This window comes from Natator depressus, chromosome 25, assembly GCF_965152275.1.
Source record: "Natator depressus isolate rNatDep1 chromosome 25, rNatDep2.hap1, whole genome shotgun sequence".
Lineage (NCBI taxonomy): Eukaryota > Metazoa > Chordata > Testudines > Cheloniidae > Natator > Natator depressus.
Window position 1 is genome coordinate 8,520,932 of NC_134258.1, and position 27,308 is coordinate 8,548,239.

Genomic DNA, 27,308 nt, shown 5'->3' on the forward strand with positions numbered 1-27,308 from the left:
GCGGGGTCCTGGCGATACACACGGGCCGTTGCCCAGGGTGCGTGCCATCCACTCACCGCGGCTTCGGCACCATCTCTTCTGGCACAGGAGTCCAGATGGACTCGGGGGATTTCTGCTCCCGGAAGCGCCCCTCAAAGACAGATGCCACCTGTGCCATGTCGAAGGCGCAGACCGCTGAGCCGGGGATGCTGCAGAGACACAAGGGCCATGAGAGCCATGTCACCGGCCCAGCCTCCCAGCACCCACTCCCACACTCCTCCCGCACAGCACGGTGCGAAGGTCACAGAGGACATTATGGGCCTGGGCTGAGCAGCTCGCTAAGGACTTGGGTGAATTTTTTTGGGTGTCCCAACAGGTTCTTGTCTGGGGCTGGGGCTGAATTCCGCTTTGACTCTGCGCTGATCCTTTGTCGGGTTCTGTTTGGGATCTAGTACTGCTTGGGATCTGGTTTGGTGTCTAGGCCCAGCTCTGTTTGGGATCCACTTGGGGTTGGGCTCTGTTTGGGATCTAGTTTGGTGTCTGGGCTTGATTCCATTCAGATTTGGTTTGGTTTCTGAGTCTGGTTTTGCGTGAGATCTGCTTACGGATCTGAGCCAGGTTCTGTATGGGATCCAGTTTCGGTTGAGCTCTGGATGGGATTTGTCTTGATGTAGATTTGTTTGGAATCCTGTCTGGAGCCTGGGCTGGGTTCTGTTTGGGATCCAGTCTGGGCCAGGTTCTGTCTGGGATCCAGTCTGGAGCCTGGACTGGGTTCTGTTTGGGATCGAGTCTGGGCCAGGTTCTGTCTGGGATCCAGTCTGGAGCCTGGACTGGGTTCTGTTTGGGATCGAGTCTGGGCCAGGTTCCGTCTGGGATCCAGTCTGGAGCCTGGGCTGGGTTCTGTTTGGGATCCAGATCCAGCCCGGGCCAGGTTCTCCGCACAGCAATCTGAAAGCAGCTACTTGGCTCCCAGTCACACAAAGCTGTGTCAGACCCACACCGCAGCATCCTCACACCTTGGGGGACCCCTGGCCTGTCCCCGTCCGTGCCTGGCACCTTAACCAATGTGGCGGCAGGAGATGGGGAGGTCTCTGCAGCTGGCATGGCTCAGGGTGCTAACACACACAGCTCTGCTGCCATCCCGGAGGGGGCCGAGCTGCCTGCCCCTCTTGGTGGCTACTGCCAAGGCTCGGGGTGGGGGGCGGGGAAGGGATAGACTGCGTGGCTCAGACAGGGGAGGGAGGCCTTCAGAGCAGCCAAAAGGCAGAGAAAAAAACCCTTTCTCTACCCACTGCCCACCCTGGGCGGCTCTCGCCATGGCAGACTTGTTACCAAAGCTACCGCCAGACCCGAAGAGCCGGGACCCCCCACTGTACAATCAGCCCTCGCCCCCTAGCCCTGGGCTCAACGGGCAGTGCATACCAATCGCCCGCAGCAGTCAGGGATGTTCCTGGGCCTGTGACGGGAGATGCCCTGGCCTCCCCGGAGAAGGGGCACGTCTGGATTTTTCTCCCCCGCCGCCCCCCGCGGGTTTGCACATAATCCCAGCCATGGAATGGACCCCCGCGGGTGAAACTGACGTCCCCGTGGGTTTCCATGGTGCCACGCGGCAGGAGGACCCCAGTGGGCTTGGCTAGGGAGTGGATAGGATTTCTATCCAGAGGAGGTAGCACCCACCGGCAGCCCCTCTATCAGCTGCCCCCCGTTCCCCCCCACCAGTGCCTCCCGCCCGCTGGCGGGCCCTGCCAATCAGTGCCGCCCCCTCCCTCCCGCCCGCTGCAATCCGCGGTTTCACGGCAGGCAGGAGGCTTGGGGGGGGGGGGAGCGAGGATGCAGTGTGCTGGGGGGAGAGGGTGGAATTGGGCAGGAAGAGGCAAGGTGGGGGTGGAGCGGGGTCAGGAAAAGACGGGGGGGCCTCGGGGGAAGGGGCAGAGTGGGGGCGGGACCTGGGATAGAGCTGGGAGTCGAGCCCCCCTGGTGTGAAATATGCACAATGACCCCCTAAATCACGCGAAGCCCGTTGCACGGCTGGTGGATGGGAGGGACAGTCTGAGCCCAAGTGCCAGGAGCAGCTCATGATGGGCCTGATCCAGGGCCAGGGCAAGGCAATGGGAGTCTTTGAGCTCCGGATCAGGCCCAAAGCCGGGCGTGCATGTGTTTTCCCTGAGGCGCAGCGGCCTCTCAGCGAGGCTGCGTGGAAAATCTGCAGGGCTGGGGGGACGACAGTGCGGGTGTCTGTGGCAGCCCTGATCCAAAGCCGAATGGAACGAATGCAGACTCCCACTGACTTCAGCTACCTGGATCTGGCCCTCAGGGCTCATGCAGGGTGTGTGCACAAGTGCACGTGTGCAGGCCCCCAGGCCCATGTGCGAGGGTGTGCATGTGTGTGTGTGTGCAGAGACTGCAAGTGGAATTTCAGAAGGGGGGACGGACTGATCCGTGCCCGATTTGGTCAGCACGTCGGGGTTCTCTGCAGACGTCCCGTGGGAGCCATCGGCCCAACGCTGAGATCCACTAGCCTGTGGGAGCTTTGCCGAGGCAGTCTGCAGGATCAGGTCCCCAAGCTGGCCGGGGCACACGCCTGCTCCTTTGGGAAGGGGGCGCGAACATCAGCTGGGGGCGAAATGAGCAGCGGGGAGAGACCCCCCCAGCTGGACACGGTGCCGGGGGCCCCTCCCTGCCCCGTGGCTGCCGAGGACTGACCTGTTGGAGGGCGTGGAGAAGACCGCCAGCACCACGGGCCGCCCGTCCAGGTACAGGATGTCCGTCACCGACTGGATGACGTTGAAGTAGAAGTGCGAGTCCCCCGGCACGGAGCAGTTCAGCCGGGCCTTGAGGAAGGACGTCCACTGCTTCTCCAGCACGCGCTGCGACCCGCCCATGTCGTTCTTACACACCCGGGCCACCCGGGACACCACCACCTGCCGCGGGGACGAGGGTGTCACGGGGAGGAGGCACCCACCCCTGCCGCCCTCCCAGCCCAGCCAATGAGCCGCCTTCCAACCCCGCTTGCCCACACCGGAGCTGCTGTGCCCCCTGCCCCCCCCGGCTAATCAGTGGCCCTTTCACTGCAGGATCGTGGAGGGGGGAAGAGAGGGATTGAGCTTTGGGGGGGTGTAGCGTGGCACACACTGTGGTTATCTCCCATGCAGCGGCCTCTGTGCCCCACCCCAGTTACAGCCTGGCCTGAAGATGCTTCTGTGGATGGATCTTCTGTCCGGCCCATCCCCAGGTCCCAGGCCAGTCAGTGCGAACGTGCCACCTTCCCAGGCTGCCGCCTCTCCTCCACCTCTGCCCAGAAACTGCCTCCGCAGACCCGCACTGGGTCCCAGGGCGGAGCAGGACATGGGACTGGGACTTAGGAGACTTGGGATCCATTCCCTGCTGTGCCACTGACCAGCTGGGTGACCGCGGACAAGTCACTTCCCCTCTCTGTGCCTCTCCCTCCCCTGCCACCCTTTGTCTGGCTCGCCCGCTTACACAGTATGTGCTTTGGGGCAGGAACTGTCTCCCCCCTGTATCTGTGCAGCGCCTTGCACGGTGGGGCCCTGATCTCAGCTGGGGCAGGGTCTGTCTCCCCCTGTGTCTGTGCAGCACCTTGTACAGTGGGGCCCTGATCTCAGCTGGGGCAGGGTCTGTCTCCCCCTGTGTCTGTGCAGCACCTTGTACAGTGGGGCCCTGATCTCAGCTGGGGCAGGGTCTGTCTCCTCCTGTGTCTGTGCAGCGCCTTCCACGGTGGGGCCCTGATCTCAGCTGGGGTAGGGTCTGTCTCCTCCTGTGTCTGTACAGCACCTTGCATGATGGGGCCCTGATCTCAGCTGGGGCAGGGTCTGTCTCCCCGTGTCTGTGCAGCGCCTTGCACAGCAGGGCCTGATCTCAGCTGGGGCAGGGTCTGTCTCCTGTGTCTGTGCAGCGCCTTGCACAATAGAACCCTGAGCCCAGCTGCAGCCTTCGTGCGCTGCTTTGAAACTAAGGCAATTCTCCCAGTACTTTGTCCTGTAAATCAGTATCGACGGGTCAGGAGCATCCACTGCCCACAGAACCATCGGTCCTCCATGTGCTCCCCAAGGCCTGTGATCTCCGTTCTCCACCCTAGCTTGTCCCCAAGACTTCACCTAGGGAAGTGAAGGAGCAGAGCAGACGCCGGCTGGGCGGCCCTGCCCCTGGAGAGCGCTGGCTGCAGCCCGGGAAGGGTGCCTCACCTTCTCCAGGTAGTTGAACTCCATGGCGATCTCCCGGAAGAAGAAATAGACGTGGCTCTTCCACTCCACCGCGTGGACAAAGTAGGGCTCTGATGGGAGAAGGGCGAATACAACGGGGTCAGGGCCTAGCTACAGGAAGCGGGGAGGGGGGGAACCTGATGAGAGTCAGCAGGGCGTGTTCCCTACGGGGGCACCCTCGCCCTGAGACAGGGCCTGGCGGGAGCGGTGTAGGGGGAGCTGCCCCAGGAGCCTCCAAGCTGAGAAACTTTCTAAGGCAGCAGGTAACGGAACCCCCACATCAGATCCAGCTTGGTCCCCAGCAGAGAATGTTCTCCCTCTCCCCGCACCCCACTGGGAATGGCCTCTGTGGGGACGGGAAACCACCTTTGAACCACTTGGAGTCATGCTTGACGGTGCGCAGAGTGGGGCTGTCCCCCAGGCTCCGGTAGATCACTGTGTCGATTGCCAGGAAATCTGTCACCGTGGCCGTGAACAGCATCCCGCCTGCCAGGGAGAGAGAGGAAATGAATAGATAGATAGATATTGGGGTGATAGATATTGGGGTGTGTGTATGGGGATAGGTAGATAGATATTGGAGTGATAGATAGATATTGGGGTGTGTATGGGGATAGATAGATAGATAGATAGATAGATAGATAGATAGATATTGGGGTGTGTATGTAGATAGATAGATATTGGGGTGATAGATATTGGGGTGTGTATGGGGATAGATAGATAGATATTGGAGTGATAGATAGATATTGGGGTGTGTATGGGGATAGATAGATAGATAGATAGATAGATAGATATTGGGGTGATAGATATTGGGGTGTGAATGGGGATACATAGATAGATGGGGTGGATGGGGATAGATAGATAGATATTGGGGTGTGTATGTAGATAATATTGGGGTGATAGATATTGGGGTGTGTATGGAGATAGATAGATGGGGTGGATGGGGATAGATAGATAGATATTGGAGTGATAGATAGATATTGGGGTGTGTATGTAGATAGACAGATAGAGGGGGTATATGGGGATAGATAGATAGATAGATAGAGAACGAGAGAGAAAAGGTGGGTGACGTGATATCTTTTATTGGACCAACTTCTGTTGGTGCAAGAGACGCTTCCGAGCTGCAGCAAGCTAAGACGAGCTCTGTGTAGCGCAAAAGCTCGTCTCTTTCGCGAACAGACGTTGGTCCAAGAAAAGATATGACCTCACCCACCTTGTCTCTCTCATATCCTGGGACCAACACGGCTACAACACCACTGCAAGACAGACAGACAGACAGACAGATAAATGGGTATTTATTGGAGTAGACGGACAAAGTGACAAAAGGAAGACAGCTAAAGCAAAAGAAAAAATGAACAAAAGAAAGAAGGAAGGAAAAAAATCAAAAAGCCAGTGACCCCCCGGATTTGGCCCCCCAAGCCAGGCGGGCTCCCAGCAGGGAGCTCATCACTCTGAGTCCAAGCAGAGACGCCCTCCCCCACCCTCCCGGAGAGCAGGGAGCAGGCCGGGTAGTACTGACCCGTGAAGAGGGCGACATTGGCATGTTTGGGGTCGTAGGGGCACCGGGCCATGCCGCTGATGCTGTCTCCAATGGGCTCCAGGGTGTCCATCTAAGGAGAGGGAGAGAGGTGGTAAGTTCGCACGGGGGCCTGACAGCTCCCAGTCTCCCCGCACTCGCCCACGAACAGCAAACTCAGGGACGGACTAAAGCAAGGCCCCCAAATCCACAACCAGGCACCTCATTAAATGACCGGCCTGTCGGGGTGCCGAGTGCTGCGACTCCTACTGGCTGCCGGGGAGCGCCACCATGCTGGGCGCTGGGCACACACACGATTCCGCCTCAAAGACCTTACAGTCTAAATGGGCAAGGGAGGGGAAACTGAGGCACAGCGAGGCAAAATGACTTGTCCAAGGTCACACCCCGGAGACGGCAGTAAAACCCATCTCTCCTGAGTCCCGGGCTGGGCCAGGCTGCCTCTCACACAGCCTGCACCCCCATCCCCTCGTGGATTCAGGAGGTTCCCCAGGCTCCTGCCCCATCAGCCCGGTGCCGTCAGATCCACGCCTGAGCTGGGGCCACTCTTTAATTTAGGTGCCACCCGTTTAGGATTGCCACCACGGACACCTCCTTGGCTTCTCCCTGGAACATGCTGCTCCCTGGCCCCTCTTGTCCCGCTCCGCTGTGCTAGGGTCAATGTCATCTGTTCCCCTCAATATTGGATACACTGCGGCTCTTTGCCTTGCTCCCTGCTTCACCGCTCCCTCCCAGGCTCTTGGTAGCCTGGCCTCCTTCGCACTGGGCTGGGACCTTTGCAGAGCTGGCACTGATCAGCTCTGCGCTCTGTCTGTCCCCTGGGGTCCGCTTGGCAACGGCTCGGAGGCAACCGGGGTTCAGCACAGGGAGCAGGGAGAGCCCCAGTGGGGGATGCAGAGATCCGGGCCTGAGGGGGGAATGTCCCCAGTGAGCCGTGCCCCTGGCTGCCCCTGCTGCCTTGTGCTGCCCCACTGACACCCTCCCGCCAGCTCTGCTCCATCCCAGAACCATGCCCCACGCAACACGAGCAGTTCCCCTGGGGCCGGGCCCTTGGGGCTGCCCCTTGCTCCCCAGCGCGAGGGGGGTGCCCTGTGTGCTCACGCCCTGCACTTTGCCCAGCCCCACTGCCAGCTGCCTTGCTCCCGGCGCTGTGAGGAGCGTAAGGAAAGCAGGCCTCGGGGGAACAGGGCGCTGCGTGCCCAGAGGGGAGAGTCCCCAGGCAGGGCAGGGGGGTCAGGGGAAGACACCCGCCCAGTCAGCGATCAAATGACACAGAGACCCACAAACGCTAGACAGGGGTCCACGCTACACATGTGAGACCCCACACAGGGGAACATACTATACATACATGTTACATGTCCATACGATTGACTACATGCTACACACAGGCACGCACTACATACACATCACACATGCAGGGCACATGCCACCCACCGGAACACGTATACGTACGGTACACAGAGGCTCCACTCCATGCTAAACACGTGGGCACGTGCCACATACACACGCTCGCTCCACACGTGGGACACACCCCACGTACCTGGGCGAGCGCCAGACACGGGCAGATGCTGCGCACAGAGAAGTCCCCCCCCGGCCCCCTACCCACACACACACGCGCCCCAGCCCGTTGGCAGACCCCGAAGGCCACGTTCTCCGTCCCCGGCGGGGTGGGGCGGGGGGGACTCACGCTGTAGTTGGCGCAGACGGGGTTGAAGGCGTTGGTCCCGCAGACGAAGAGCGTGCTCTCATTCCGCACCAGCAGCACCTTGACGAAGTTCCGGCACTCGGCCTGGAGAGGAGAGGGGGGGTCAGAGCCAGCGGCAGGGGCTGCTCGAGCAGCCCTGCTCACTGCGCTGGGATTACGTTGTCCAGGAGGGAGTTGGGAAACGTTGCTCTGGGCCAGCCTGGGACGACGGGCCCATCCCTGCTCTTAGAACTCATGGGTGTGGGGCAGGGGCCTGGTATTGGGGAGCAGCATTTGGCTTGATGCACCCAGATGGCCAAACTGTGGGCTGGTTCGGCCACCCTGGGCCCAGCACCGTGCCACGGGGCGAGGACCGCACCATGTGGCCATCTCAGTACATCAGGGAAAGCACAACCTTCAAAGGACATGGTCAGGGAGCCTCGCCCCACTTATGGCTCAGGTGAAGAAGTACATCTCTCTAAGTCACCGTGCACCCCCCTGTATCCATCCATCCTATCTACCCAGCCACCCATCTGATCTATCCATCCACCCATCTATCCACCCCATGCCTCTCCCTACATCTACCCCCATGCATTCCTACCTAGCTAGCTATCCATGCTCCTCTGTCTATCCATCTCTTTATCTATGCCTCCCTTCACTTGCATCCCCATCTACCCATCTCCTCTGTAAAATCCACCCATCTCTAAGCAAACCCCTCTATCTATCTAGTCATCTAGCTAGAAATATTTCCCCGTTGCTTTTGTTTTTAAATCTAGGTTAGAACAGTTTTCTGTTTCTATTTATAACGCCCTGGAGGGTTTGCACTGGGAACACTGCAGCGTGACTGGGCTAGTACCTGGGAACCCAGACATCCCACTAGTTAAAGGCTTCGTTTAGTTTCATTGTCCAGTCGGAGGGAAATGCCAAAAGGGGACAATATGCATGGACAGAGGCAACAAAGAGGTGTTAAAAATTCATCCAGCCTTAATTATCTTCGATGCCGTTGGCTGCCCAGGTGAGGGAATGATTTTGAATGCAGGATTTGTAACCTGACAGTGGCCCTTTTAACCTTGCACAGAGGCGTCAGTGGCTGGATACAGATGGGCTCCTCCAGCTGGCTCCAGGTGCCACTCCAGACGGCAGGGTGGACACAAACAGAAGGGCTGCACGTTTAGGGGCTGATGGCCACCTGCACACCCCACGGTTGGCCCTTGTGAACCAAAGCTCCAGGAACGAGGCCTTCAAAAGTGTGCAGGGGAGGAAAAAAAAAAAAGAATCCAACCAAGCACCTTAAAGCTCCTTTTTTCCAGGCCTGCTAGGAAACCATGGAAACACACATTCATGCGCTTTGATTGGGAAACAAAGAGAGGCCGAAACCCTGCAAAGCTGCCTGGGCAGAAAGACAAGACGTGAGCAAGGGCAGGGGTGGATGGAAACAGCTGGAAATGCTTCTGCAAAGCTCGGAGGTGCGGGAGAGGTGGGGGGGCCGGTATGTGCCCGTGCGAGGCTCAGGAACCTGCCAGGGGTTCGAGGTTACTGTGGATGAGGGTTCCCAAATGTGCAAGGAATAAAAACTGAGCCCAGTTTGGGGCTGGGGTGGGGGATGTGGAGGGCAACAGTCCTTTAAACCCTCACTAGTGCCCCAAGTCAGGCTTAAAAAATTAGAAACCCTCAGATCACAGAAATGGTTTATTAACCAAAAAAAAGCAGCAACCGTTAAAAAAATAAAGAAGTAAAATTTCCCCAGCAGCCTGGGAGCCCCAATCCCAGCTGCCTTGTAACCAGGGCTGGGCAGCTGAAAATGAAACTGACTAGGAAGAGCCCTGAAACTGACGAGCCTGTTTTCCTTCTTCCCAGGACCCACTTGGTTGTTCAAACCCTCTCTGTGTTTGGAGCTGGGACGTTATTTGTCACATGGATAAGACAAGGAGGGTGCTTATCAAAGGTAGAAAGGGAAGGTTAGGTGCCCTTCCCGCACTGAAAGTCTAGGGGAGTTGGGTGCTTAGCTCCCATTTATGCCTTTTGCAAACGCCTCCCCCAAGACGGGCAAAACGTCCACACCTGGGTGCCTACGGTTAGGTGCTTGAGGCTGGATTTTCAGACGGGACAGGGACCCTGAGATTACCATGTAAATAACAGTGCTGGATTCTCACACGCTCCCGTTGGATTGCGTTGGGGAGGGACGCATGAGTGAAGGGCAATATAGAGACTGGGAAGGGGGGGGTTGAAAGAGGACACACTGTAGGGAGAGGAGTGGGAAAGAAGAATGGGAACTGGGGGTTGGGGGGGGGCGGGAGATAGCGCGTGCTGATCAGCCACAACTTCCACTGCATGGATGCTGCAGGTATTCCGTACCACGGAAACTGAGGCCACTTGTACTGGGGTGTCTAGGTACGGATTTGCGGCTGCAGGCTAAGGGAACTGGGAACTCAAGTGCCACGGGAATTCCGTGGGAACTGGGTGCCAAATTCCATTCGGTACTCCTGAAAATCCCACTCTCAGACCCCCACGTCTGAAACCGTTGACCTCCCATGTTTTAGGAAGATTGTGGGTCAGATTCTCCCGTCCCTTACACTGATGTCGATCTGGAGTAATTCTTTGTGTGTGAAGAGATCCACTCTCGATTCAGACTGGTGTAAAGAAGCTCAGAGTCTGGCCCTCAGATGTTTAATGAGACAGCGCCCCATTCAGCTAAGGCTGATTTATTCTACTTCCTGGCTGTAATTGTGAGCCAGAGCTCCTGCTGTCCCGGGTTCTGATCCAGCGGGGCACCCGGTCTGCACTCCCTGGGGAGCCCGGTGCTCTGCCTTTTTCAGCCTGAAGAGGCATTAATGGAATCTGGAAATTGGATTTCTTACCGATTATGAGACGTGTCTGTTCTGATCAACAGACCAGAAATAATTAATTACAAAGCCAATTATTTTAGCATCTAATAAATCACATTTGACACAAATGTTTGCAGGGCATTAAAAGGCAGAGAATATGACACACACACAGCTCACGGTGGGGCCCATGCTGACCACCCCACAGCGAGCGGGAAGGCAATGGGAGGCACTGGCCAGAGAGCTAAGGCACCAAACAAGGCCAGTGTGCTCAGTGGATAGTTGTGGGAGTGGGTGTATTGGCACTAGTGAGCTGGGGTGTGGATCCTGGTGCACGCCCAAGCTGGGAGCGTGAATCCTGGCACCAGTGTGCATAGCATGGTGCCACTATTATGAGTAATGGCAAGCAACTTGGGAGTCCTAGCCTGAGAGGAGTTGGGGGGCAGAGAGCTGGGACAATGTGCAGGGGAAACACCACTCCCCCCCAGCCCCCGCCCCTGCAGGCCAGGCAGCAGGGCAGGCTGCACCCTTACCTCATGCTTCCCCTTCATCCGGCAGATGCTGATGTCGTGTGGGTTCGACCCCCAAGTCAATTTCTGGGTATAAAACCAACAAGGAACTCAAGTCAAACTCAGGTGAGTGAAAGGCCCAGATGTCCTGCAGCTGTAGCTGCAGCTGCTCCCCCTGCACCGAGTTAGCCCCATCCCACCGCAGCCGTCAGTGAGATGAGTTGGCTGGGTCTCAGCTCCCTGCATTTGGTGCATTGCTGGGAGCTGAATGAGCATCTCTATGCACAGAGGGAAGAGACCGGCCCAGGCATGCTGCCCCCTGTGTGCCAGTGGTGGCCTTAGGGGCTGGGCTGACATTTGTACCTCGGACACCTGCCCAGGGCTTCTAATTGCTAGGAGCCCCCAGGACTGTGTGACCTGCTCCTGGAGCTGCCTGGAGAGATCCTGCACTCAGGCTCCCACTTGAAGGCAGCGGCTTTGTTCTGAACCCATGAATAAGTGAGGCTGGTCCCTGGCGGAGGCACGGGGAGCTGGCCCTGGGGGTTAGCAGCCCCTGGGGGAGACCTGCAGCGCCGCCAAGGCCCGGCACTTACCCGCTGGTAGCGCATCTCGCTGGCTGTGGCAGGCTCCAGGCTCACCCGGTACAGGTTATCTCTGGGGGGAGAGAAGGGGGTCAGGCGCCTGAGGGAGTGCTAGGCCATTGGGGTGAATGTTATATACAGCTCTACACAACCTACACAAAACACTCCCCAACCCACACTGCCAGCTCCCCATCACACATCCCCAAAAACATCTTCAACGCCTCCCCATGGACCTACCCGCTCACAACACACATCCCTGAATCATGCCCCCAAGAAACACCCCCGTATGCACCCCAATTCATTCCCAACCCCTCCCTACGAACCTACCCACTCGCAACACACATCCCTGAATCACCCCCCCCATGAAACCTCCCCCGTATGCACCCCAATTCATTCCCAACCCCTCCCTACAAACCTACCCACTCACAACACACATCCCTGAATCACCCCCCCCCATTAAACCTCCCCCGTATGCACCCCAATTCATTCCCAACCCCTCCCTACAAACCTACCCACTCACAACACACAAGTAGCAAATAGGTCACCAGCAGTCACCCACTCATAACACACCTCTCAAACACAAATACCTCCCCAACACATGACAATCTCTAGGACTGTCCTAACACACAGACTCACACACACACACATTCCTAAACAACTCCAACTCCCCAAACAAAAATGCTCCCCACACACCACCCCTTCCTCCCCCACCCCCTGACACACACCCACACCCATGCATGAGTGTAAGAGCCAGGCCTGGTGGGTGGGGCAGGCTGGTTCCCTGGCGAGTTCAGGGTATTTTCCCCGTCTGACATGGGAAACTTTTCCCAAGCACTCCACTGGCCACTCCGTCCTGGAGTGACCGTTGGGCACGTGGTCTCTGTGACGGGAAAGGGGCAGCGGGATCTGGGGGAGCGCAGGGCCAGTTCCGCCAGCCCCAGCAGGTACTGTGTCCCAGACTCATGCCAGGGCAGCAGGAAGGGATGCTCACAGCTGCCAGAGCGGGCCAGCCAAGTGACCCACGCAGGCTCCAGGTGGTCAGCAGCAGAGCGGGGCACTAGCCCAGGGCTGAGGCAGGCCGGCAGGGCGCCGTGCGCCGCGCCCGATCAATGCCACGTCCCCACAGCCGGCGCTGTCCGTGCAGAGGGCAAAGAGAGGCAGGGGGGACCCAAGGCTAGGTGAGAGGAAGGTTCGCAGAGCAGGGCGGAGGGACATGGCTGCTGCTTCTTCTGTGCTGGCAGAGTGCCGGCCTCTGGAGGCTCCCCTGCCCCCCACCCGCCAGTGTGTTCTGACCGACAGGCGCCTGCCATTGAGGAGGGAGACATGACGCCCATCCGTCACCGTGACAATCCCCCCCCCCCAGCCCTCTCCCCCGCAGCTTGCTCTGCACTGGGCTCCTCTCCGGGGACAAGAGGGGGGATCCCCATGGGGACCGGGGGTCTTCACCAGGGAAGGGAGGAGGGGTCCCAGTGGGGTGGGGAGATGGGGAGCCCTGGGTTCCAAGCCTCCCTCGTGGAGCTAAGGATCGCAGCTGACGGCTATTTTAAAGAGATGCCTTCCTGGGACCTTTCCCCCCAGCTCCCTCCCCCTTTCCACCACCGGCTACTATACACTTCCCAAATGCCCCCACCCCACCACTGGTGCCCTTTGGCCCCTTTCCTGCCCTTTGGCCCCTGTCCCAGTCCTGCATGCCGGCCCCTTGCAGCACCCAGCCAGTCCCCATGCCCCTTCCACTCCTCCCGATCCCCCCCACAGCTGGTTCACAGTGCCCCCCCTCTTCCCCCACCTGCCTGGCTCCTGCATCAATTACAAGTGATGGTGCATTAATGAACCTCTGGGAAACCTCCCCCTAATTGCTGCCTCCCGGGGCTCTGGCAAAGACGCAGAGCCGCGTCCTCATTAGAGGCAGAGGCCCTGTGCGCCGCGGGGAGGAGATGCCCCGAGGTCACTCTGCTCAGCCCCATCAGGGATGTGGAGCCGGCAGCCGAAAATTCCTTCTCCGAGGAAGCTGCATCACCCCCTGCTCATCCTGCCTCCCGCCCCCCAGTGCCAGACAAGGAGCCTATGGAGAGAACAGGGGCAAGTCGCGCACACCCGCTTGGGGCCTCCTCGGAGATGGGGTCTGGGTGACAAATCAGGGCCTGGCCACTTACTGCTGCCGAGCCGGCTGCTGCAAGGGTGCATGCGACGGGGGGAAGGGACGGGCACAGAAGATGGGGGTGCGGGGGCTGGGAGGACACGCTGCTCTGTGCTGGCTGAGAGCCCTGGGGTGCTACTAACTCCAGCCCCCCGAGAGACAGGAGGCCCCTGCTGTTACCACAGCCCTGGATGGAGGCTCCTGTCCCCCTGACGCCGCCAGCCATTGTGCCCCTAACTCCCTGCACGGCACATCTGCACTCTGACGTTATTGGCAGGATCTGTAACCGTACAGATCACTGTTGCAACCACTGTTATATATTTGCCACAAATATTGTACAAAGGTTGCCCACACTACGCAGTCGCTCCCTGCTCTGTGCAACGTGGGACTGGCCCCACCCCATTAAGGCAGCTTAGCGCACACTGTGGGCCACCTACATCTGTCGAGAGGCTACAGTCACTGGCTGGCTACCTGTGACCTGCCACTGAGAGATGGTGGGGTGGTTGGGGGCTATTATAGCACCTGTGGAATCACTGGGGATGGGCAGACGCCCACCCACATCTAAAAGTCCTGCCCCCACGGCCTAAGCAGGGGAGCCACCAGACCCAGTAATCAAATCATTCCAGGGGACATGAAATGAAAAGGGTCGGGAGTGAAAGTGACAGGGACAGACGCAGGGATGCAGAGGGGGACACCGGTCAGCGCCCTCTGCTCCTCGAAGGTGGCCAGGGAGCCAGGGGACATGGCCCAGAGGAACTCCGCCCGGAGACGTGACTTGAGGGAAGATCCCTCCCCTCCCCCCAATCCAACTTTCTCCTCCTGGTAGGGTGGACGGCCACCTTGACCAGCACCTGGAGGAGGCTGACGAGGAGGTCTCGCGACTTCGTGGGGCCACGGACGGGGTGTGCATAAATTAGGAGGTGCAGGGAAAAGTGCAGCTAGAACCGGAAGAGAAGGAGGCTGTGGAGGAGCCGGAAGAAGGCCTGCAACCGGCGCCCTTGATGTAAATGCCCGCCAGGGTCTCCCTCTTGCAGCAGAAGGGGCAGGTGTCGGGGGAGGTGGGGAACCGTGCCAGGTACGCACCCGTGCTCACAGCTCTGCGAAGGAGCCACCAACTAATATCCCCAGCGGGCCGCGGGACCAGGGTGGAGCACGGGCTGGCCCACTGGGGCTCCCCACCCTACGTGGGTGGAAGTAGGTCCTGCCACTTGGTGTCAGGGTGGGACACAAGGGTGAGGACGTGAAGGCTGTGGAGTGATGGGATAAAGTGAATGACTCTTGGGCGGTGCATCCACAGTGTCCCAAGCGCGTGACAACTCCGTTGCTCCAGCCCCGCCTGACCCAGCTCTGGGGGAAATCACGCTGCTCTCGCTGGCAATTTGTTTCTCAATCTGGCTTTTTATGCTGATTTACGGGGCTGGTTTCCACCATAATCGGTGCAGTTAAGTGGCAGCCTTGGATGTGAAAAGTTCGCCTCTAAGTGCAGCTGCCGGCGTGTAAGGGCTGAGGCAAAATTATGATTCATGGAGCCGATCGGGGAGTGGGTAATTTATGCTCCGAGTGGCCAGCTCTGTTTTTATTCATCTCAATTAAACTGGGATGGCAAAAACTGATACTTTTGGGCTAATGAATGAACAAGTTAAATACGCATTTATATTCATTTGTGTTCCAATGCTCCTGGGCCCGGCCCAAAGCCCCCAGACAACAAAGTGCCTGGAAAGCATTCCCTTCTCGGCACCGGCCGGCAGGGGGGGCCCAAACGTTGCCCAGCCAAGGGATATGCTGGGCAGGGCCCAGGGCTGTCTACTTTAGTGGAACATGATGTAGCCCTCCTGTTTTAACACAGATGCAGCCTACAGACGCTACAGTTCCCAGCATGCATTGCTCAATCGGAGCAGAAAAGCCTCTCAGATCTATACGGAGCACTGCATGCTGGGACCTGCAGATTCTGGGGCTCACACCTCCTGCTTAGGTCTAGGTGGAGCATTGCATGCTGGGACCTGTCATTGCTGGGGCAGACACCACCCACTCAGGTCTAGGCGGAGCATTGCATGCTGGGACCTGTAGACTCTGGGGCTCACACTGCCCGCTCAGGTCTAGGCGGAGCATTGCATGCTGGGACCTGTAGACTCTGGGGCTCACACCGCCCGCTCAGGTCTAGGCGGAGCATTGCATGCTGGGACCTGTCATTGCTGGGGCACACACCGCCCGCTCAGGTCTAGGCGGAGCACTGCATGCTGGGACCTGTATACTCTGGGGCTCACATCGCCCGCTCAGGTCTAGGCGGAGCATTGCATGCTGGGACCTGTCATTGCTGGGGCACACACCGCCCACTCAGGTCTAGGCTGAGCATTGCATGCTGGGACCTGTATACTCTGGGGCTCAGACCGCCCGCTCAGGTCTAGGCGGAGCATTGCATGCTGGGACCTGTCATTGCTGGGGCACACACCACCCGCTCAGGTCTAGGCAGAGCATTGCATGCTGGGACCACGGGCTGCATTCTAGATCTCTGTAGGTTGTGTTTGCTGCAATGACTGAGTGCCCCGGCAACTAGATCTCTGTTTATCCAGCTTGGGTGCAGTCTGGGCGGCAGCAGGGCAAGATTCCCCTCAACTAACTGCCTGGCCACCATGCCACAACTCTGCCCTGGAGACATCAGCCTCCAGGGCCCAGTCAGTCCCACACCCCACTGCTGGCCAAGCTGACGGCTGCAGCGGCAGTTGTATGAGGCAGCCTCCTGATCAGGGCTCAGACTGGGCTGGGCTTGAAATTGCACTGGCCGCTGTGGCTCCCCAGGGCTGAAGGGTGAGCCTGGCTAGCAAAGGCCAGTCTTGAAACCAAGGCAGTGGGTCAATGGCCGTCCATGGATATGGTCTCTCTTTACACTGGGGATCTCAAACTCGAATCACCACGAGAGCCACATGAGAACTAGTACATTGGCCTGAGGGCCGCATCACTGACACCCGCCCACCCCCGGCTCCACCCCCACTTCACCCCTTCCATAAGGCCCCGCCCCTGCCCCGCCCCGCCCCCATTTCAACCCTTCCCCAAATCCCCGCCCCTGCCCCACCTCTTCTCTGACTCCTCCCCTGAGCACGCAGCTCCCCGCTCCTCCCCCTCCCTCCTGGAAAGCACAAAGCGCCGCCAAACAGCTGTTTGGTGGTGGGAAGTGCCTGCAGGTAGGCAGAGGAGCAGGGACACAGCACGCTGGGGGGGGAGGGGAGCGGGGGAGGGGAGCCCGGTGGGCCACAGGAAATAACTCTGGGGGTGCGGGCCGCCTCTTTTCCAAGCTGAAAAATCCCAGTTTTATTAATCCCTCCTCATACAGAAGCTGTTCCATCCCCCTAATCATTGTTGTTGCACTTCTCTGGACCTTTTCCAACTCCAAAATATCTTTTTGGGGATGGGGTGACCAGATCTGCACCCAGTATTCAAGGTGTGCACGTACCATGGATTTATATAGAGGCAATATGATATTTTCTGTCCTATTATCTATCCCTTTCTTAATGATTCCCAACATTCTGTTTGCTTTGGTGACTGCCGCTGCACATTGAATGGATATTTTCAGAGAACCACCCACAATGACTCCAACATCTCTTTCTTGAGTGGTAACAGCTAATTTAGACCCCATCATTTTGTATGTATAGTTGAGATTATGTTTTCCAACTTGCATTACTTTGCATTTAGCACCATTGAATTTCATCTGCCATTTTGTTGCCCAGTCTCCCAGTTTTGTGAGATCTCTTTGTAACTCTTTGCAGTCTGCTTTGGTCTTAACTACCCTGAGTAATTTTGTATCATCTGCAAATTTTGCCACCTCCCTGTTTACCCCTTTTTCCAGATCATTGATGAATATGTTGAACAGCACAGGGCCCAGGACAGACCCCTGGGGGACACCACCATTTACCTCTCTCCATTCTGAAACTGACCATTTATTCCTACCCTTTGTTTCCTGCCTTTAAACCAGTTACTGATCCATGAGAAGACTTTCCCTGTTATCCCATGACAGCTTACTGTGCTTAAGAGCCGTTGGTGAGGGACCTCGTCAAAGGCTTTCTGAAGATCAAAGTACACTATATCCACTGGATCACTCTTGTCCACATGCTTGTTGACCCCCTCAAAGAATTCTAGCAGATTGGTGAGGCATGATTTCCCTTTACAAAAACCATGTTGACTCTTCCCCAACAAATCGTGTTCATCTAGCCAACACACAAAGCCCAGAATTGCAGATCTGCCTCTGTGTTTACAAACAATAGTTGTGTGTTTCATTGACCAGCTACTGAGATGGAAAGCCCAGTTCAAAGTCATGATCGAGCCATAACAGATAAAGTTGTATACTCAGAACTGGCTTTCAGCCTTTACAAGGGAGGGGTCACAGAACAGTGAGCCACATATTGGGGTCCCCCTGTGAGGGGAGGAGAGTCACTTGGTGGGGTGTGCGAGATGCAGGTTTTGGGGTCCTCTCTGTGACGGGAGAAGACAGAGGACAGCAGGTCAGAACCAACAATCGGGGCACCCCTTCTTGGAGGTCCAGACAGCAGAGGCCCATTAATGACTCACGGGGGGGAGCATTAGTGTCAATGGAGCACTGCACCCCCATCTCCATTACCACATGGGGGGCTGGACCCCATCTCCGGGGGACCTCAGCCCATCCTCCATTCTCACCAGCATCCTCTCTCCCCCTCTCTTCCCGTAGGCTGCGGGTTGCTATGGCGATCTGGCAGGGTGCAGACTCACCCCCCGACCTGTCCCATGCCCTCCCCCCTGCCCCCACCTCCTGGTCCTCTGGGTCTCCCCCTACCCCTCCACCACATCAGCCTGCAGGAAAGGAGGAGGAGAAAGGACAGCTGGGAGCACAGAGATCTCTTCTTGCCCCCACTTCTCCCCCCAGCCCCCTAATGCCATCTGCACCCAAATCTTCTACTGCTCCCCTGACCCTCCCAATCCCCTTTCACACACACCCCCGATCCCTCTCCTCCTTCCTGTGCTGCTCCCCCATTTCTTGCCCTGGCTCCCCGGAACTCTTCTCTTTGCTCTGTCTTGTATCTTGGGGAGGGGGTGGCCAGAGATCTCTGGGGCGTGGGCCCCCGTCCGAGGGGGGTGCCCAGCCCGGAGTGGAGTGCGTTACCTGTCGCCGATGTACAGAGTCCTGTTGACCTTCAACATGCGCTGGATGTGGAGTCGCTCCGCCCCGCCGCCATCCAGGCTGGAGAAACGGCTCAGCCCGCTGCCCACAAACACCGAGTAGTGCTTCACATCTGCCAGGGGACAGCAGCGCCCGCTAGCTCCCCTCTTCAGCAGCACCCCCGCGCTGCCCTCCCCGCCCCTGGACCCACTGCGCCAATCCTGCCCAGATCAGGGGTGAGCTCTGTTTTGCAGCCCCAGCTGAGCCAGGGGTTCTCTCCCATCAAATCGGTTTGATTGACTGGTCAGGAGCGAGGCTCTGCCCCCCAGCTCCACCGATGCCCCTCAATCCCGACCTGAAGGCACCCCCATCTTTGGCTTGGAACAGCATCCCACCCACCCCTCGCTCTGCCAATGACCTGCAAAGCAACCCCCATTGGCATGCCAATGTATCTGCCATGCCACATGCCAAGTTGGATGCCCCTCTCCCACTCAGCTGGCGCAGTTCCTCCCTGCTCAGCAGGACTGGCCCCCTTGCATGCCAGTGCCCCACCCGTCCAGTACCAACACAGCCGCCCCACGCCAGGGCCACCTGCTCAATCGGACGCATCCTGCCTGAGCTCCAAGGCAGCTTCCCCCTGCGTCCCAGAGCAGCTGCCACCTGCACCCCGATGCAGCCCCCTGTCCTGTCAGCATCCTGCCGGGCAGCCCCCTGTGCTCCCCTGCATCTGCCCCAATATGGGACCCAATGTTCAACATGAAACCGGAGGGGTGGTGGCGGGGAGGAACCCGCACTGTAAAGTTGCACAGGATTGGCTGAGGGCCACTCTGGGCCAGCTTGGCACAAGACTGTGCCCCCCCACCCCACCCCAGCTCTTCCTTGCCCGGCCCCCCTCGCTTCCACAGTCCCTCACTTACAGTCTCCGGGGGCCAGGCTAATGGGCCCGGGCTCTTCTGGGAACACGGCCTCGGCCGCCCCCTCCAGCAGCAGCAGGATGAGCAGAGCACGGGGCGGCGTCATGGTCTCCAGGAGGGACGGGCGCCCTTCACACCTGCGGTGGCACAAGGAGAGAGACGGGGGCGTGAGAGGCAGGGGGCGCAGGGGTGGTCAGCAGCCAGCAGGGGGCAGGCAGAGAAAACCAACCCCCCCCCTTCTCCCCCCACCCGCCCTGTACACCCCGTCCCCACCCCCAAAAGGCGAGAAGGGGACCGGGAGGGAATGTCTGGCCGTTCCTGTTTCAAAGGCGCTAATGAAAGCAGCTGTTTGGCCCCATCACGGCCCGCCACGGGGGGTGGGGAGGGGGCACGGCTCGGGTTTCCCCCTGCCCAGGGGGCCAGTGAGGCGGGGGCTAGGGGGAGTCAGACAGACGCTCCCCACCCCCACTCGGCTCCATTACTGTTCGAGGGCCCCTTCTGCACTGAGCTCTCGGCTCCTGCCTGGGTCCCCAGGATAGGGGAAGGCGGCATGGGGCTGGGGACCCTGGGGTTCTAGCCCCAGCTCTGGCAGGGGAGTGATCTCGGGGTTAGAGCAAGGGGGCTTGGGTTCTAGTCCCAGTTCTGCCACTGACTCATGGTGCGACCCCAGGCAAGTCCCACCCCCTCCATGCCTCAGTTTCCCCCTCTGTGCCAAAATGGTGGTGACTGGGAACTGCCCCATTATCCCGGACTCCTGTGCTCCCAAAACACCGGCCCACTGCCGGGCACCCCTCTTGGCAGCAGCTGAGCAGCGTCCCATCCCTGGGGGAGCCTGAGGCTGGCTGCCAACCCTCCTCACTGAGGGTGGGGCATGGGGAGGCCTGGCTGGGAAACTCACTGCTCTTCCCAAGGGCCCTTGATCCCAGACCAGAGCACAGGCTCCCTGGCACACCGCGAGGGCTGGGTGAGGGGGCTTGGGGCAGAGGCTACTGGGCAGGGGGCCAAGAGCTGCTGTCTTTTTCCTATGGAGGAGGCCCTGGGTGGGAGGGGATTGTTTCTTTAAAGGGTGAAGGAAAATGGATCATTCCCAGACGAAAGAATCCCATATATGCTGGGAAACGCTGTTCTTTCCATGTCCCGCTCAGCCCCCTCCATCCATCCCCCATCCCTCGCTCTCCTTCCCTCTCTTCCACTTCCCCCTTCCCTCTCTCCCCCGCTCCTCTGTCATCCAACCCCCTGCTCTGCCCCCAGCCCTCTCCTCCGATCTCCCCATCCCTCTCTCTCAGGATTGATGGGCTCAGAGGAGGACCACAGGAAACAGGAGAATTTGATTTTGCAGAGACAGCATGGACCGGGCGGCCCTGGGGGCCTCCTCCCTGGCATCCTTCATCATGCAGCGCAGGCTGCTAGCCCCTCCAGGTTTGGCTAGCAGAAGCCTCCTCCCCTGAGCACCAGGCACCCCCATGTGCACAAGTGTGACCCTCACCCCCTGGGGCTGGATCAGAACTGAGCACAAGGAGTCCGGAGCCACTGGTCAGCCAGCACCAGGGAACGCGAACCCCGTGCAGGTGGCTCGAAAAGCCCCCCCTGCCTCCCCCTCCCTGTGTTCCCCAGTGTCGTGGGAGGGTCTCTCTGGGTTTGGGGGTTCAGGGGGAAGCTCTGGCTGGGTTGCCAAGGCCCCAGTGTTCTCCCACCCAGGCACTAAGCAGGGGTCATTTTAGATTTTGCTCAAACACTTCAATGGCATAAATCAACATGTAGGTGAGTGACAGAGACGGGCAGCGCACGGGGACAGCCACACAACCCCCCTCCCCCCCCCCAACACAACCCACTGCCGAGACCCCAACACAACGCCCCCTGTGACACAACCCACTGCCCAGACCCCAACACAACGCCCCCTGTGACACAACCCACTGCCCAGACCCCAACACAACGCCCCCTGTGACACAACCCACTGCCCAGACCCCAACACAACGCCCCCTGTGACACAACCCACTGCCCAGACCCCAACACAATGCCCCCTGTGACACAACCCACTGCCCAGACCCCAACACAACGCCCCCTGTGACACAACCCACTGCCCAGACCCCAACACAAGCCACTGCAAAGAGCCCAGCACAACGCCCCGTGACAACCCACTGCAGACCCCAGCATACGAACACTACACTACAGACACAACCCACTGCAGAGACACAACCCCTTGCTCTGACAGCAGCACAAACCACACGAGACACCCCAAACGCACAAAACGCACCCCGCTATGTCGACACACAAGCCCTCCCCCCACTCCTTTCTCAGTCACTGTGGCCCACACCGCCATCCTGCTGGTCGCTCAGGCCCATAACCGGCGTGCCATCTTGGATCCAGACCTCCCTCTAGGGCCTCCCACCCAGGCTGGGGAAGATTCTTTCCGGGGACCATCTCTGAGATCCGGCCTCTCTCATCCATCCCCGCAGCCGAACTGCTCATCCAGCCTCTCATCATCTCGCATCTCGATCGCTGCGCCATCCTGCCCTCTGCCCTTGACACACGCGATCTTGCCTCGCTCCGCTCCTTTCACAATGCGGCTGCGATGATCGTGGCTCTGACCAGGTCACCCCTCTCTTTGCATCCCCTTCGCATCAGACACAAGCTGCTTGTCTTCCCCCTTCACGGCTCTTCATCACCTGGCCCCACTGACCCATCGGCCCTTATTCACTGTCGAGATGTCAACTCCTGCCTCTGATCGGCCCACACGTTACATCTCCAGACAAGCCCCTTTGTCACTGGGCAGGCGTTCCCCGTAAACATCCACAAAATCCTTTCAGTCCCGCCACCAAACCTTCCTTTGCCCTGAGGCCTGCATGAAACTAGACAGCAGTTCGGCGGCTGGGACATCCGGCCATCTTGCTGACCCGTATCGTATCATTGGTTTCCTCGTTTGCCCATCTGTCTGTCTGTACCTGTTGTCTCTTGTCTTAGACTGGGGCAGGAGCTGTCTTTTTGTTCCACGTTTGTACAGGGCTGAGCGCAGTGGGATAATAAATAATAACTCGCATCATTCCAACGGAATATAGTGAAACACCCTCTTCACCCCCAACCTAAAGCAACACCCCCCGCAACCACCAAGATACACACCGACACTGCCCACACACAGCCACAACGCCAACCCAAGAGACACGCAGTGCACAAACACAACCCCTGCACGCTCCACTCCCGTACACACACACCGCAGACCACAGGCCAGATAGGTATGTAAGGGCACACACATACACACAGACACACACACACAAACACCAGGCAGATGCACTACTCCACAGGGACACCTTCGTCTGGGGCCGCATCCTGGCTGAGCGTAACTCCCCAGAGCTGCCCGGCGCGGGGGCCACGTTACAGATGAGGGCCCTGCCAGGGCACGGCCTCACGCGGGCCATCAGGCGCTTGGTTCTTGCTCCAGGGAGACAGAGGAAAGACGCGCAGTGCAGGCAGGCAGAAAGACAGAGGCAGCTGGGGAGGAAGAGGCTCTTGGGCATCCACTGGGCTGCGGATGGCACCTGGGCCGCGAGATCCTCTCCCCAACAGACAAAAGGCTCCTATGCTGCCCTGGTGCTCTGACTACGACGGGGAGAGCAGCCATGCGAGAAACTGGCGAGGTGTGACAAAGGACAGGCCGTGCTCTCCAGCGGTGACCCTTCCGCCACCGGCTTCGCAGCCTCCTGGGGCCCTGAGGGAGGGGTGATCGTGGGCCGTGGCAGTTCGGGTTGCTGCTTCCCCAGGCGATGGGGAAGAAGGACTGGGATGCAGGTGATGGGAGGCTGGAGAGATGAACTGGGTGAGGGAGGGAGAGGGAATGGAAGGGTCTAAGGGTCCCAACAGCACAGCATCCAGGCGGTGAAGCAGGGCGTGGGTTTGCCCCATGGCAAGCAGCTGGGGTGGGGTGATGGGAAAGTGAAATCTATACACCCGCTCCGCCCCTACACCTGCCCCCACTAACCCCCCCCTCCCCAGTCCCTCCATGTACACACACGGCCCACCGCAGGGAAACATACATCCGTCCCACTGGCTACCCATACAGACACAGACACTCCCCCCCAACTCCCTACACATGATCCACTCTTTCTATACACACAAACCCCACTCTCTACACAGAAACACACACGTGTGCCAGTCACATATACCGCCTCCTCTACACACACTACTCTCTGCACCCTTTACACAAACATCACCCTCTCAACACACACACACACACACACACACACAGGAACATGCCCTCAAGTTTTGTACATTCTCAGCTTTCCCCACCAGCCTCCTGCAGGGCCCATAAAACCCCGTCCCTTGCAATCGTGGCATGATGTAACGTCGAGGGACCCAAGCCGAAACCCTGCATCCCAACATGCTCGAAGCACAGCCGAAGACCCACACGTTTCGAACCCCTCTGGCCCCTAGGAAACACCACCCCTGCCTGAACACCTGCTTCTGACACTGATCGCCCGACCCACTAGAATTGCTCACCGCTTTCACCGCAGCACCCAGTTCCATTGCTCACTCTTACGGCATCATTTAGTAACTAATGCAGCTCAGAAATTAAGAGCTAATGTGGAGGATTAATAAAAACATACTTATGGAGAGTTAAAAAAAGGAGAAAAAATACAGGGAGGGATGGAGAGAGAGAGAGAGAGAGAGACAGCAGATAAAGAAGCAAGAATGAAGCCCCCACTTCCCATCACTCTGGCAGGGGCCCATCCCTGGAACTGCCCCTGCCCCAGAGGCTGGGTTGATTACAGGGCAAGCCATGCTGGCTTCCACTCCCCTCTCCCCAGTTCATTCCAGCATTCACTGGCATTCCAGATTAATTGCCAGCTGGTTCTGAGCTGCAGCTTAATGCCCACTGCAGGCGAAACTCATGCTACCCAATTTAGACGGACAAGAGCCATTAGCCTTTATGGGGAGACCTCTGATGGCTTTCCACAGAGAGGGCTTGGGTCATGTGGCCCCTGAACTAAGCATCTGATGGGATGAGCTCCCAACATAGCCCCAGGGTGCTTGAGTTCCTAATGAGCCCAGCCCCAAATCTGTCACAATTGAGTGTCACAACAGAGCACTATGGAGAATCCGGCCCTACGAAAAGGAGGCAGGAAGGGATACAGAGAAGCCAAGCCGTGTGTATCGAAGAAGCATCAGCTTGGATTTCCTGAACAAAATATTTTATTAAACCTAGACGAGAAGTTCCGAGGTGGCAAAGATCAAAGCAGCTTCCAAAAGCCGCTGCTCTCTTTTCTCACTTAAGGTGAGTAAATACAGGTGCAGGTTACACTGCTGGTTGCAACATTGTGCCTATCATCTTTTACCTTTTCCAGGGCCTTTTTAGCCAATGGGAAGACAGCAACGCACACAGGTACTCCACAACTGTGCGTGCTAAAGAGGAAAGGTTAAAAACACGGTGCGTGTTTAGTCTTGAGAACAGAAGACTGAGGAGGGACCTGATAACAGTCTTCAAATACGTTAAGGGCTGTTCTAGAGAGGACAGTGATCAATTGTTCTCCATGTAGGCAGGACAAGAAGCAATGGGCTTAATCTGCAGCAAGGGAGACGTTAGCAAAAACTTTCCAAATCTCAGGGGAGTGAAGCTCTGGACCAGGCTCCCAAGGGAGCTTGTGGAATCCCCGGCACTGGTGGTTTTTAAGAGCAGGTTGGACAAACCCCGTCCGTTTTAAGAGTCTATGAATTAACTCTTCCCTTGCTGGTGCAATGGAAAACCTCAAAAGTTCCTGATACATTTGGACAAACGTTGGCCGAGCTTCTCCACTGCGAATCTCCTGAAGATTCCCCACAGCCCTACCTGGTTTTGTTTATCGAAGGTATGTATCCGGCCCCATTACAGTAGTGTCCGAGCGCCTCGCAATCTTTAATGCTTTTATCCTTACAACACCCCTAGCCCTTTGTTACAGATGGGGAACAGAAGCACAGAGAGGCTAAGTGACTTGCCCAAAGTCACAGGGGAAGTTTGTGACAGAGCAGGGATTTGAAGCTGCGTCTCTAAATCCTCGACTAGTGTGCCAACCACTGGATCATCCTTCCTGCCTCATCCAGTAATCCTGCTGCCTTTCGGATCAGCGGGAGCAAGGAAGCCAGGGAGTGATATTTTCTCATTGTAACCCAAAGCTGCTTTGTGCTTGTTTCTTGTCTGAAATGCAATCAGATCGGGATGTACAGAGTGTTGGAAAAATCAATTGAAATACACTGGAGCCTACAACGGACGGCTTAACTCCCCCTCCCCCCGCCTTCATTCCCCTCTGCAAGAGCCGAACCTCCTCGGGGTGAAAGGCTCCCTCGGTGTCCCATCGGAGCCATTCAGCCAACTGGCTGCAGCTCTCTGGAAGCAAGAGCAAATTCACCAGGCAAGTCTGGGGGTGCCCCGAACTCAGGGTACGGGGGAAGCAGAAGGAACTGAACCCAGGGCCCTTGGCTGCTGTCCAGTTGCTGTAATTAACAAGTAAGCAACAATTTAATTGATTAGTCAATTTCATGTAACCAGCGAGCTGAGACTCCGGTTAAATCAAAACACCTTCTCCCCCCTGTGTCCTAGGCAGAAGAAGCCATCAAGGGTGAAATTGCACAACAGCCCCTGAAATACCATGCTGTGACCACCACCCCCAGCCCTTCCCTGGGGGGAAAAAGAGGATGCAGGAGTGCGGGGGGGAGGAGACGCACCTAGAAAGTTCTTGCAGCTCAAACTGCAATGGGGTATTGGCAGAGGGATTTTAGGGGTGGACAGATGCCCCCCCCCCTGCTCCCCCACCCTGTCTTTGGGGTTCCTCTAACACAGCAGGAGGCATTTGCTAAGACACAGGCTGCCTCCACACCGGGCGCTTCCCGCAGCGAGTCTGCCCGGGCGGGGCCCCTGGGGAAGCCAGGGGGGCCCTGCACCCCAACTCCGCCGTCAGACATGGCTCTCAGCCAGCTGGTAAAACAGAAGGTTTATTGTTCGACAGGAACACAGCGTAGAACAGAACTTGTTAGCACAGAAATCAATGACTTTCAGCCAAGTCCATCTTGGGGAGTCCTGGGCCAGGGCTGAGGTCTGATGACTCCCGCGGGAGGAAAGGGAAATGCTATATCCCAGCCCCTGGGAGTCTCCAGCCAGGAGACCCAAGTGCGTCCCGGGACCTCTGCTATATCCCAGCCCTTGCAACCTCCAGCACCCCAAGAGCTAATTCTGGCACCTTTGGTACTGCCCAGCGCCAGCATCCTTCCTCACGTCGAGATCTGGACGCAGGCCGCCATGCACTGCGCCCTGTCACCCGTGCACCTCCTCTGCTGTTAACAGCCGCCCTTCCCTTCACTCCCACCTCCCTGCCTTCCCTCCCCTTCATTGTCTTCCCGACTGTCCAACGCCCTCCTCCCAAGCCCTCCTCTCCTGCCATGCGGGGACGTTAAGGATATGGGCACCCGTGACAGGCAGCGAGAAGGAACTGGCGTAATTAGAAATTAAAGCTGCCTCTTCTCACAAAGGGGTCTCCAATACAGGGCTCCGGGCAATCAGCCAACTGAACGCGGAGTCGATATTTCACCCCCGTCGCGAGACGGGCGGGCTTCCCAGCTGGGATGTGCAAAGCAAAGCCAGCCCTGGCCGCTCACCTCCTGAAAACAGCCTGTCGGCTCCTAACAAGCAGCACGCGGGGCTACCAACCCTGCCGCCCCCAGGCGCTAGAAATGACCCGAGAGGGGAGGGACAGAAGGGCTGACTCTGAATATTACTTACGAGATCATTGTGATTAATAGAACATTTCGATCCCCTGCCCCCGTCGATTAGTCGGGTATCATTTG

At 58.1% G+C, this 27,308-nt stretch overlaps 1 protein-coding gene across 1 annotated transcript in view; it reads right to left on the reverse strand.

Annotated features, from left to right (window-relative positions):
- Positions 1–27,308, reverse strand: part of SEMA6B (semaphorin 6B) — an 81,730-nt gene that overhangs the window by 10,902 nt on the left and 43,520 nt on the right. Inside the window, exons 2-11 of the mRNA XM_074939371.1 lie at positions 19,506–19,639; positions 18,592–18,721; positions 11,339–11,399; positions 10,770–10,832; positions 7,418–7,519; positions 5,716–5,806; positions 4,566–4,685; positions 4,182–4,270; positions 2,683–2,900; positions 57–188 (exon numbers count right to left, since the gene is read on the reverse strand). Of these exons, the coding sequence (XP_074795472.1) occupies positions 57–188; positions 2,683–2,900; positions 4,182–4,270; positions 4,566–4,685; positions 5,716–5,806; positions 7,418–7,519; positions 10,770–10,832; positions 11,339–11,399; positions 18,592–18,721; positions 19,506–19,608 (1,109 nt within the window). The 5' untranslated portion in view covers positions 19,609–19,639. The remainder of the gene's footprint in view (positions 1–56; positions 189–2,682; positions 2,901–4,181; positions 4,271–4,565; positions 4,686–5,715; positions 5,807–7,417; positions 7,520–10,769; positions 10,833–11,338; positions 11,400–18,591; positions 18,722–19,505; positions 19,640–27,308) is intronic.